The sequence below is a fragment of the Coloeus monedula genome (genome assembly GCF_965178545.1).
Source record: "Coloeus monedula genome assembly, chromosome: 13".
In the NCBI taxonomy this organism is placed as follows: domain Eukaryota; kingdom Metazoa; phylum Chordata; class Aves; order Passeriformes; family Corvidae; genus Coloeus; species Coloeus monedula.
In genome coordinates, this window is record NC_138793.1 from 13,012,432 (window position 1) to 13,023,988 (window position 11,557).

General features: G+C 65.7%; 4 protein-coding genes across 4 annotated transcripts; 2 read left to right on the plus strand and 2 right to left on the minus strand.

Annotated features, from left to right (window-relative positions):
• Positions 1-33: 33 nt before the first annotated feature.
• Positions 34-1,256, minus strand: LOC309577857 (putative D-lactate dehydrogenase, mitochondrial; the record flags this gene model as incomplete). Its single annotated transcript, XM_082290110.1, has 5 exons — positions 1,126-1,256; positions 885-997; positions 468-609; positions 238-384; positions 34-117 (listed from the first exon to the last, which is right to left on the minus strand). Exons 1-5 carry the CDS (start codon positions 1,237-1,239, stop codon positions 34-36), a joined length of 600 nt encoding a protein of 199 aa, XP_082146236.1. The 5' UTR covers positions 1,240-1,256.
• A 558-nt stretch (positions 1,257-1,814) lies between these two features.
• On the minus strand, positions 1,815-3,930 carry LOC309577696 (chymotrypsinogen 2-like; the record flags this gene model as incomplete). Its single annotated transcript, XM_082289875.1, has 7 exons — positions 1,815-1,976; positions 2,051-2,184; positions 2,595-2,775; positions 3,274-3,352; positions 3,471-3,550; positions 3,648-3,751; positions 3,864-3,930. The coding sequence occupies 7 exons, from the start codon at positions 3,928-3,930 to the stop codon at positions 1,815-1,817; spliced, it is 807 nt and encodes a 268-aa protein (XP_082146001.1).
• A 1,441-nt stretch (positions 3,931-5,371) lies between these two features.
• LOC309577662 (chymotrypsinogen 2-like) lies at positions 5,372-7,488 on the plus strand (the record flags this gene model as incomplete). Its single annotated transcript, XM_082289828.1, has 7 exons — positions 5,372-5,438; positions 5,551-5,654; positions 5,752-5,831; positions 5,950-6,028; positions 6,528-6,708; positions 7,119-7,252; positions 7,327-7,488. The coding sequence occupies 7 exons, from the start codon at positions 5,372-5,374 to the stop codon at positions 7,486-7,488; spliced, it is 807 nt and encodes a 268-aa protein (XP_082145954.1).
• A 494-nt stretch (positions 7,489-7,982) lies between these two features.
• Positions 7,983-11,487, plus strand: LOC309577810 (putative D-lactate dehydrogenase, mitochondrial). Its single transcript, XM_082290052.1, has 11 exons — positions 7,983-8,113; positions 8,242-8,354; positions 8,630-8,771; positions 8,855-8,996; positions 9,269-9,428; positions 9,506-9,705; positions 9,784-9,912; positions 10,579-10,706; positions 10,785-10,875; positions 10,964-11,075; positions 11,152-11,487. The coding sequence occupies exons 1-11, from the start codon at positions 8,000-8,002 to the stop codon at positions 11,315-11,317; spliced, it is 1,497 nt and encodes a 498-aa protein (XP_082146178.1). The 5' UTR covers positions 7,983-7,999; the 3' UTR covers positions 11,318-11,487.
• The last annotated feature ends 70 nt before the right edge of the window (positions 11,488-11,557 follow it).

Below are 11,557 nucleotides of genomic sequence, written 5' to 3' on the forward strand. Positions count from 1 at the left end.
TGTGGCAGGGAGGATGGTAGCCCCTGATGCCAGCTATTCCTGGTACTGGCTACCTGTCCCTTCCAGAACCTCAGGAAGCATGGCACCATCACTCCGAGAGGCAGCACTGCTACTGCCCTGGGATCAGAGCACACCTATGTACACCCCATGATCTACGGCTCCACAAGTGTCATGGGGCCTCATTCCCAGCACCTCCAATGCTGTCACCCCCAGCCCCGTGACCCCCCTCGTGCCGACAGTACCGACAGGGAACCAGAGCCCGGTGCCACGCAGGTGCTTGTTGAGGGCCTTGCGGGTGACACCGGGCTCCACTGTCACCGAGAAGTCCTCGAGGCTCAGCTCCGCGATGGCGTCCATGCGGCTCAGGTCAAAGCAGACACCGCCCTGGCACAGGGGCAGCCGGGGCTCTGGGCACGGCCGGGCACCCAGAGCCCCCGGGGGGTCGGAGGTGCCGGGGGAGCCGATACCTGCACGGCGTTGACGCCTCCTTCGAGGCCGGTACCGGTGCCAAAGGGCACCATGGGCACGCGGCAGCGGTGACAGAGCGCTGCCAGCTCCTGCACCTGCCCCACCGCCTGGGGCCACACCACGACGTCCGGAGGGGCACAGCTGGGGGACAGGCAGCACCACTGCCCCACTGACTTCAACCACTTGATCCTCCCCATGGCCCTCCCCCAACCCAGGACTTGTCATATGCCCCTTCCCCTCCCCACGGCCCCTTGTCTACCCAAACATTTCCCATGCCCAGAGCTGGCCCCTCCCCGTCTGACCCCTTCCCCTTCCAGTGCCTCTTGTCCTCCCCAGATCTCTTCCCTGTGACCCTTCCCATGGTCTTTCCCCTCCCCAGAGCCTTCCCCAGGGGTCCCAGCTCCAGGGCCACTCACGGGTGCATGGACTCATCGTGGCCGTGCTGCTCCCGCACCGCTGTGGCCGTGGAGACGTTGGGGGCCCCAACCACGGCCCTCAGGGCCTCCACGAAGTCCGGGGGCAGCGAGGGCTGCGGGGGGAACAACGAGGGCCCTTCAGGGACGTAGTGGGGAGGGTCTGATCGTGGCCATGGGCCGAGGGCACAAGGCCAAGTGGCCGCGTCAGGACCTGAGTTGCCCTTCGGAGCCCCGGCCCCACCTTGGAGCAGCAGCTGCGGCGCCCCAGGGCTGCCCCGAGCGCCAGCACCCTCCGCAGGGCCATGTCTTGACGGGACAGGACCGCGAACATGGGAACTGCACAGGACCAGGACATTGCCCTCTCCCGCAGCCTGTCTGTCCCTCCCCCACACTGACACCTTAAGGTGGCTCCAGCCACACGCGAGTGTGTCCCTGACGGGGGGAACTGGGTCCCACCAGTGCCTGTGGTCATGTTCCCCTGCTGTCCCCTGCCTGAGCGGAGTCACTGCATTCACCGTGGCCCCTACCCTCCCACGCATCCCCATGCCTGCTCAAGTATCCCCACAGCTGGTCAGGGGTCCATGACCCCATAGGAGACCACACGTCCCCATGCTCCTCCCCTCCCAGCCAGGAGTCCCCATGTCCCCCTGTCCATCTGTCCCCGTTCCCAGCCAGGTTTCCCCGTTCAGGGCCAGGAGTTCCCATGTCCCCCTGTCCATCTGTCCCTGTTCCCTGCCAGGTGTCCCCATGCCTCTCAGCTCTCCTGGACAGGTGTCCTCATGCCCAGAGAACTGACCCCAGCACACGGCACATCCCCATCCCCAGCCGGCTGTCTCCCGGCCACCCGCCTGCCCCATGCCCCGCTCCTGTCCCTCCCGGCATGGTGACAAGGACACAGTGCTCAGGGGATGGCAGCGTTTATTGCTGGCCTCAGTTGGCCTCCAGGATGGAGTCGATCCAGTCGCGGAGCTTGGTGACGCGGGCGTACACGCCGGGCGTCTGGGTGTCGCAGGTGCTGCTGCCCCAGGAGACGATGCCCACCAGGTTCCAGGCGCCGTCCTTCTGGCACACCAGCGGGCCCCCGGAGTCGCCCTGCACGGGGCAGCGGGTGAGCGCCGGGGCGGGGCCCGGGGGCGCCGCGGGCAGCGGGGGCCGGGGGCACGTACCATGCAGGAGGAGGCTCCGTCGGCGCCGGCACAGACCATCACCTCGCGGATGCGGAAGCCCCAGAACTCCTTGCACTGGGCGTTGGTGAGCAGGGGCAGAGCCACCTGCTGCAGCACCGCCGGCGTGTGCGAGGCTGCGGGGAGCGGGGGGCGTCAGCGCCGGCACCGGCCCCGGGAACGGGGACAAGGACTGGGACGGGGAGGGGGGGGGACGAGGAGGACAGGACCGTGATGATGGTGGAGATGGGGACAGGACCGGGTCAGGGTTGGGAATTGGTGATGGAGATGGGGAATGGGACAGGGATGAAGATGGGGATACGGGAACGGGATGGGGATTCAGATTTGGATGGGGATCTGGATGGGAGATTGGCATGAGCATTATGATTCAGCCGAGGACAGGGACTGACAATATGGATGAGGAAGGGGACAGGGAAGACAGGGGACAAGGGCGGGGATGGGGATTTGGATGAGGCAGGGGACGGGGATGGGGATTTGGATGAGGCAGGGGACAGGAATGGGGATGGGGCCAAGAAAGTGCAGTTACCGCTGGAGTCAGTGAGCCCCCAGCCAGTGGTGACGCAGGTCATCCCCCCCGGGAATTCGTCAGTGGCCTTGGGCAGGCAGACGGGGGACACGCGATCCGACAGCTGCGCCGGAGTGGCCAGTTTGATCAGGGTGATGTCGTCGTGGATGGTCAGCATGTTGAACTTGGGGTTCTTGAAGACCTGGAGCAGGCAGCACTGCTCTCAGCACCTGCATCCCCTGCCAGGGTGCCGGGCACCGGGCACTCCACAGGGACCAGTAGGGACCCCGGGGACCAATGGGGACCCCGGGGATTGCTCTGTGGATCCCGTGCTGGCAGGGTGTCCGAATTGCAGAGCCCGGGCCCTGGGACGCAGGGGAGCAGGGACACCCCAGGTCACATCCCCTGCAAGGACAAAGTGGACCCTGGGGGCTGAACCCCCATCCCTTGGGAGTTCCCGGGAACATGGGGACAGCCAGAGGACCTGACCTGAAGGTTGAATGGGAGCAGGGACACCCCAGGGGATTGCAGTGCAGGGATGTGGGACACCATGGACACCCCAGGGAACCCCAGGATAAGGGGAACCGGGGACTCCTCAGGAACGCAAACCCCAGGACAAGGAGGACCCGGACATAAGCCCCCAGGCCACGCGTGGTGGCCGTGGGATCCCGCAGGCACACGGACCCCGCCCCGGAGGTACCTTCTCGATTGTGAGTTTCTGCTGGTCAGGGCCCGGTGCGTCCTGGTCGTAGGCGCCCACCACCACGGTGTCGGTTTTCCTGGGCACAGGCAGGCACTGAGCACGGGGCACCGGCACGGGGACACGGGGGGTTCCCTGCGCACCCTGCGCACCCTGTGCCCAGCCCCGGGCCGGCCGGCAGCAGAGCCGGTGCCTACCTGACGCCGCAGTGGGCAGCGGTGACCACCCAGTTCTCGCTGATCAGGGACCCGCCGCAGAAGTGGAAGCCGTTGTAGCGCTGGCGGGGAGAGCTGCCCTCAGCACCCGGCACCGCCGCCGGGCTGCTCCGGGCCCGGCCCCCCGCACGGCACCCACCCCTGCCCCCGGGCTCTCACCTGGAGGGACACCTGCCACGGCCAGGACCCTGGCACCGCCGGCTCCCCGTTGACGATGCGGTTGTAGCCGCGGATGACGGGTGTGATGGCGGGCACGCCGCAGTCTGCGGGGCACAGGCAGCCGTGGGACGGCGGCTCCGGCCAGCCTGGCCCCCCCACCACTCCCGCCCGCCCGAGCCCCGAGCCCACCCCGCCGAGCCCCACGACCCCACGCACTCTCAGGGAGGGCGGCACGGGCAAAGCCCGCCAGCGCCAGGCAGCTCAAAAGCCACAGCAGAGCCATTGCCACTCGTGAAGACAGACCTGCCTGGCACCCGGCGGCTCTTATATGCAGCCCTGGGCACCTCCCCACTGCCTCGCCACCGCGGCCTTGGGAGATAGCGTGGCACCTGGTATGCCTCCAGGACATGGCCTGAGAGCATGGCACCTGGAGCCAGTTTCCTTCGCTATGGCTGTGGGACAGCACTGTTCTGGACTAAGTGCTGGCTTCAAAATGTGCTTGTCCCAGTGCATTGGGTGAGCTGTCACTTGGTCATGGAATCATGATAGACTGATGATGGTTGGAAGTAACATCATAGAATATCTTGTCTATAAAGGCTCTGCTACCTTTTTTTAAATCTAGTGTGGAGAAAGGACTTGGAAGAAGATCCCCACTCAGAGCAACAACAAAACTCAGCCCAGATATCCACTATAATAGGAACAAATGGGAATTGTAGGCCCACAGGAACATCAGAGCAGTGAAACAAGAGTTGGTAGAAACAGGTTATGAATGGCATGTGGGAATTCCAGCTCCAGCACTGAAATTAGTCCATGCCAGCCTGGGTTCTTATCATAGTATCACAGAATGGTTTGGATTGGAGGTCTTACAGCTCATCTTGTTCCAGTCCCCACGCCAAGGGCAGGGACACCTTCCACTAGAGCAAGTTGCTCCAAGCCCTGCCCAACCAGGCCATGAGCACTTACAGGGATGGAGCATCCACAGCTTCTCTGGTTCCTCACCACTCTCACAGGAAAGAATTTCTTCGTAATATCTAATCTAACCCTGCCCTGTCACTGTGAAGCCATTCCCCTTTGCCCTGTCACTCCAAGCCCTTGACAAAAGTCTCTCTCCAGCTCTCTTGGAGTCCCTTTAGGCACTGGAAGGTGCTCTAAGATCTCCCTAGAGCTTTCTTTTCTCCAGACTGAACAGCCCCAATACTTCCAGTCTCCCTCCATAGCAGACGTACTCCATTCCTTGGAGAACTGCTGTGGCCTCTGCTGGAATCACTCCAGGAGGCCCATGTCCTTCGTATTTGGGGTCCCACAGCTGGACACAGCACTGCATGGTCTCAGCATAGCAGAGTAGAGGAGCAGAACCCCCTCCTGTGATGTGCTGCTCAGGCTGCTGCAGGATACAGTGGGGCTTTCTGGGCTGCCAGCACACTTTGTCATGCAGTGGTGGAGTTTGAAAGGACCACGGCACTCACCTAGGGCTGGATCTGCAGAGTCCTTCCAGACTGCCACCCAGATAGGGGCGCAGGGGTCCCTGCTCATCCAGAGGTCCAGGGGCCCAGGACACCAAGGAGTTGGGTGACAAGAAAGTTCCAGGGCTGGCAATTTGCCGGTGGCACCATACCAGGTGCCACGCTATCTCCCAAGGCCGCGGTGGCGAGGCAGTGGGGAGGTGCCCAGGGCTGCATATAAGAGCCGCCGGGTGCCAGGCAGGTCTGTCTTCACGAGTGGCAATGGCTCTGCTGTGGCTTTTGAGCTGCCTGGCGCTGGCGGGCTTTGCCCGTGCCGCCCTCCCTGAGAGTGCGTGGGGTCGTGGGGCTCGGCGGGGTGGGCTCGGGGCTCGGGCGGGCGGGAGTGGTGGGGGGGCCAGGCTGGCCGGAGCCGCCGTCCCACGGCTGCCTGTGCCCCGCAGACTGCGGCGTGCCCGCCATCACACCCGTCATCCGCGGCTACAACCGCATCGTCAACGGGGAGCCGGCGGTGCCAGGGTCCTGGCCGTGGCAGGTGTCCCTCCAGGTGAGAGCCCGGGGGCAGGGGTGGGTGCCGTGCGGGGGGCCGGGCCCGGAGCAGCCCGGCGGCGGTGCCGGGTGCTGAGGGCAGCTCTCCCCGCCAGCGCTACAACGGCTTCCACTTCTGCGGCGGGTCCCTGATCAGCGAGAACTGGGTGGTCACCGCTGCCCACTGCGGCGTCAGGTAGGCACCGGCTCTGCTGCCGGCCGGCCCGGGGCTGGGCACAGGGTGCGCAGGGTGCGCAGGGAACCCCCCGTGTCCCCGTGCCGGTGCCCCGTGCTCAGTGCCTGCCTGTGCCCAGGAAAACCGACACCGTGGTGGTGGGCGCCTACGACCAGGACGCACCGGGCCCTGACCAGCAGAAACTCACAATCGAGAAGGTACCTCCGGGGCGGGGTCCGTGTGCCTGCGGGATCCCACGGCCACCACGCGTGGCCTGGGGGCTTATGTCCGGGTCCTCCTTGTCCTGGGGTTTGCGTTCCTGAGGAGTCCCCGGTTCCCCTTATCCTGGGGTTCCCTGGGGTGTCCATGGTGTCCCACATCCCTGCACTGCAATCCCCTGGGGTGTCCCTGCTCCCATTCAACCTTCAGGTCAGGTCCTCTGGCTGTCCCCGTGTTCCCGGGAACTCCCAAGGGATGGGGGTTCAGCCCCCAGGGTCCACTTTGTCCTTGCAGGGGATGTGACCTGGGGTGTCCCTGCTCCCCTGCGTCCCAGGGCCCGGGCTCTGCAATTCGGACACCCTGCCAGCACGGGATCCACAGGAGCAATCCCCGGGGTCCCCATTGGTCCCCGGGGTCCCTACTGGTCCCTGTGGAGTGCCCGGTGCCCGGCACCCTGGCAGGGGATGCAGGTGCTGAGAGCAGTGCTGCCTGCTCCAGGTCTTCAAGAACCCCAAGTTCAACATGCTGACCATCCACGACGACATCACCCTGATCAAACTGGCCACTCCGGCGCAGCTGTCGGATCGCGTGTCCCCCGTCTGCCTGCCCAAGGCCACTGACGAATTCCCGGGGGGGATGACCTGCGTCACCACTGGCTGGGGGCTCACTGACTCCAGCGGTAACTGCACTTTCTTGGCCCCATCCCCATTCCTGTCCCCTGCCTCATCCAAATCCCCATCCCCGTCCCCTGCCTCATCCAAATCCCCATCCCCGCCCTTGTCCCCTGTCTTCCCTGTCCCCTTCCTCATCCATATTGTCAGTCCCTGTCCTCGGCTGAATCATAATGCTCATGCCAATCTCCCATCCAGATCCCCATCCAAATCTGAATCCCCATCCCGTTCCCGTATCCCCATCTTCATCCCTGTCCCATTCCCCAACTCCATCACCAATTCCCAACCCTGACCCGGTCCTGTCCCCATCTCCACCATCATCACGGTCCTGTCCTCCTCGTCCCCCCCCCTCCCCGTCCCAGTCCTTGTCCCCGTTCCCGGGGCCGGTGCCGGCGCTGACGCCCCCCGCTCCCCGCAGCCTCGCACACGCCGGCGGTGCTGCAGCAGGTGGCTCTGCCCCTGCTCACCAACGCCCAGTGCAAGGAGTTCTGGGGCTTCCGCATCCGCGAGGTGATGGTCTGTGCCGGCGCCGACGGAGCCTCCTCCTGCATGGTACGTGCCCCCGGCCCCCGCTGCCCGCGGCGCCCCCGGGCCCCGCCCCGGCGCTCACCCGCTGCCCCGTGCAGGGCGACTCCGGGGGCCCGCTGGTGTGCCAGAAGGACGGCGCCTGGAACCTGGTGGGCATCGTCTCCTGGGGCAGCAGCACCTGCGACACCCAGACGCCCGGCGTGTACGCCCGCGTCACCAAGCTCCGCGACTGGATCGACTCCATCCTGGAGGCCAACTGAGGCCATCAATAAACGCTGCCACCCCCTGAGCACTGTGTCCTTGTCACCATGCCGGGAGGGACAGGAGCGGGGCATGGGGCAGGCGGGTGGCCGGGAGACAGCCGGCTGGGGATGGGGATGTGCCGTGTGCTGGGGTCAGTTCTCTGGGCATGAGGACACCTGTCCAGGAGAGCTGAGAGGCATGGGGACACCTGGCAGGGAACAGGGACAGATGGACAGGGGGACATGGGGACTCCTGGCTGGGAGGGGAGGAGCATGGGGACGTGTGGTCTCCTATGGGGTCATGGACCCCTGACCAGCTGTGGGGATACTTGAGCAGGCATGGGGATGCGTGGGAGGGTAGGGGCCACGGTGAATGCAGTGACTCCGCTCAGGCAGGGGACAGCAGGGGAACATGACCACAGGCACTGGTGGGACCCAGTTCCCCCCGTCAGGGACACACTCGCGTGTGGCTGGAGCCACCTTAAGGTGTCAGTGTGGGGGAGGGACAGACAGGCTGCGGGAGAGGGCAATGTCCTGGTCCTGTGCAGTTCCCATGTTCGCGGTCCTGTCCCGTCAAGACATGGCCCTGCGGAGGGTGCTGGCGCTCGGGGCAGCCCTGGGGCGCCGCAGCTGCTGCTCCAAGGTGGGGCCGGGGCTCCGAAGGGCAACTCAGGTCCTGACGCGGCCACTTGGCCTTGTGCCCTCGGCCCATGGCCACGATCAGACCCTCCCCACTGCGTCCCTGAAGGGCCCTCGTTGTTCCCCCCGCAGCCCTCGCTGCCCCCGGACTTCGTGGAGGCCCTGAGGGCCGTGGTTGGGGCCCCCAACGTCTCCACGGCCACAGCGGTGCGGGAGCAGCACGGCCACGATGAGTCCATGCACCCGTGAGTGGCCCTGGAGCTGGGACCCCTGGGGAAGGCTCTGGGGAGGGGAAAGACCATGGGAAGGGTCACAGGGAAGAGATCTGGGGAGGACAAGAGGCACTGGAAGGGGAAGGGGTCAGACGGGGAGGGGCCAGCTCTGGGCATGGGAAATGTTTGGGTAGACAAGGGGCCGTGGGGAGGGGAAGGGGCATATGACAAGTCCTGGGTTGGGGGAGGGCCATGGGGAGGATCAAGTGGTTGAAGTCAGTGGGGCAGTGGTGCTGCCTGTCCCCCAGCTGTGCCCCTCCGGACGTCGTGGTGTGGCCCCAGGCGGTGGGGCAGGTGCAGGAGCTGGCAGCGCTCTGTCACCGCTGCCGCGTGCCCATGGTGCCCTTTGGCACCGGTACCGGCCTCGAAGGAGGCGTCAACGCCGTGCAGGTATCGGCTCCCCCGGCACCTCCGACCCCCCGGGGGCTCTGGGTGCCCGGCCGTGCCCAGAGCCCCGGCTGCCCCTGTGCCAGGGCGGTGTCTGCTTTGACCTGAGCCGCATGGACGCCATCGCGGAGCTGAGCCTCGAGGACTTCTCGGTGACAGTGGAGCCCGGTGTCACCCGCAAGGCCCTCAACAAGCACCTGCGTGGCACCGGGCTCTGGTTCCCTGTCGGTACTGTCGGCACGAGGGGGGTCACGGGGCTGGGGGTGACAGCACTGGAGGTGCTGGGGATGCCTGTAGGCCTGGGCATCTTGGGAGTGTTGGAGGTGTTGTGGTGTTCATGGGTGCACTGCACTCCCAGGGCTTCCCATGGGAATGGAAGTGGCATGACCCCTGTGCTTCTGGGAATGCCCATAATTTTGCTGTAGTTGAGGTCCCAGTGGTGTCCATGTGGGAGTGGACACCGTCCCCACCTGCCTCCCCTGCCCATCCCCTGCTCACAGACCCTGGGGCGGACGCCTCGCTGTGTGGCATGGCTGCCACGGGGGCCTCGGGCACCAACGCGGTGCGCTACGGCACCATGCGCCCCAACGTGCTCAACCTGCGCGTGGTGCTGCCGGACGGGCGCCTGCTCCACACCGCCGGCCCCGGGCGCCAGCCCAGGTGGGCGCCGGGATGGTGGGGGGCTGTGCTGGGCTGGCCATGTGCCACGTGGGCGCCTGCTCACCAGCTCTGTGCAGGAAGCGGGCGGCTGGCTATGACCTGACCTCGCTCTTCGTGGGCTCTGAGGGCACCCTGGGCTTCCTGACTCAGGCCACGCTGCGCCTGCACCCACTGCCCGAGGCCACTGCTGCCACTGTTGCCTCTTTCCCCAGTGTGGGGGCGGCCGTGGCTTGCACAGTTCAGGTGCTGCAGGCCGCTGTGCCCGTGGCCCGCATCGGTACGTGCCCGCAGCCAGAGGTGGGGCTGGGGGTCCAGGTGCCAGTGGTGGAGCTCAGCACTGCCTCCTCCCACCCAGAGTTCCTGGATGAGGTGATGGCAGATGCCTGTGGCCGCTTCAGTGGGATGGGGCTGCCAGCAGCAGCCACGCTCCTCCTGGAGCTCCATGGCTCCCGGCACAGCCTGGCTGAGCAGCAGCAGCAGACGGGTATGGCTGGGAATAGGGGTGAGGATAGGGTGTCTGGGGCTGGGGGTCGTGTTGGATACCCAGGGATGAGGGATGGGTACCCAGGGACATGGGACACGGGGACCAGGGTGTTCTGGAGTGAAGTGTGGTGCTAGGGGGCCATGATGTGTCACTGGGGTGAGTGATGGATGTCCAGGACATGGGACAGTGGAACCAGGCATGTCCTGGGGTGAGGAATGGGTGCCCAGGGCTGGGTGGGGATTGGAGACCTTGAGATCATCAGGATGAGGGACAGGTGCCCAGAGCCTAGAATTGGGGGACTGGTGTCATGGATGGCTGCCTATGGATAGGGGATGGGAGATCAGGGGTGTCCTGAGGAGGGGGATAAGTGCCCAGGACCAGGAAGAGGGGGACCAGCGATGGAGGCTTGGGATGAGGACTGGGAAGACACTAGGGTGAGGGCTGGGTGTCTGCGCTAGGGTCTGCTGAGGGGCTTATGGACATGGGACAGGGGGGACCAGGGGTGTCACAGGGTGGTGGACAGGGACCCAGGGACAAGGGGCAGAGGGACCAGGAGTATCCCAGGATGTGGGACGGGTGCCCAGGATGGGCACTGGAGGTCCTGGGTGAGGGCTGGGTGCCCGGGGGTGCTGTGGGTCCTGTCCCAGAGCTCCTGGTCACCATCAGAGGAGATCGTGCGACAGAACGGTGGCTCCGGCCTGGCCTGGGCAGAGGGGCTGGAGGAGCGTGAGCAGCTCTGGTCCATGCGCCACAATGCCTGGTACGCTGCCCTGGCCCTGCGGCCTGGCTGCCAGGTGAGGCACAAGGATGGGGATGATGGTGGCAGCTCCCATGGTGCTGCGAGTGCCACAGCTCTGCCCTCCTTGTCCCAGGGCTACTCCACGGATGTCTGCGTGCCCATCTCCCGCCTGCCCGACGTGGTGGTGGAGACCAAGCAGGACCTGCAGGCCTCCAGCATCACCGGTCAGCAGGGCCACAGCCCCCTGGGACAGAGGGGGCTGGGGGGTCACCATCCTTCATGCCACACACCATCTGACCTGTGGCTTTGCAGGACCCATGGTGGGACATGTGGGCGATGGCAACTTCCACTGCCTCCTCATCTTCAACTCCCAGGACCCAGAGGAGGCCCAGCGCATCCATGCTTTCACCCAGCGCCTGGGAAGGTGGGGCCAGAGTACTCTGGGGGGCCAGGGCTGGATGGACAGACGTCCCCATGCCCTGCCCCTCCCTGTCCTGCAGGCGTGCACTGGCGGCGGGGGGCACCTGCACCGGGGAGCACGGCGTGGGGCTGGGCAAGCGGGCACTGCTGCAGGAGGAGCTGGGCCAGGAGGGCCTGGACACCCTGCGCTCCATCAAGGCTGCGCTCGACCCCCACAACCTCATGAACCCCGGCAAGGTACTCTGAGGGGGAGCACCGGCACTGAGCTGGAGGTGAGGGGGCCTCAGCCCCTGGTGTCAGGGCCAGAGTGGCCATGCTGCCCTCCAGTGCCACTGTAGGTGTCCTTACAAATCCCCCCATCCCCACTTCTGGGGGTCAGGGATCCTCAAAGCCCCAATAAACCCTTTTCACTCAGAGTGTCCATGTGCTGTGAAGTTGTTTGGGTGGACAGGACCCCCCAGCCCCTTCCCAGCAGGCCTCTGTCCC

Excerpts from the sequence above, each read along its gene's own strand:
- LOC309577810 (XM_082290052.1), top strand. The coding sequence starts at position 8,000 with ATGTCCTGGTCCTGTGCAGTTCCCATGTTCGCGGTCCTGTCCCGTCAA. Across the intron at positions 9,429-9,505 it reads GGCCCCGGGCGCCAGCCCAG|GAAGCGGGCGGCTGGCTATG; the intron begins GTGGGCGCCGGG and ends AGCTCTGTGCAG. Across the intron at positions 11,076-11,151 it reads TTCACCCAGCGCCTGGGAAG|GCGTGCACTGGCGGCGGGGG; the intron begins GTGGGGCCAGAG and ends CCTGTCCTGCAG.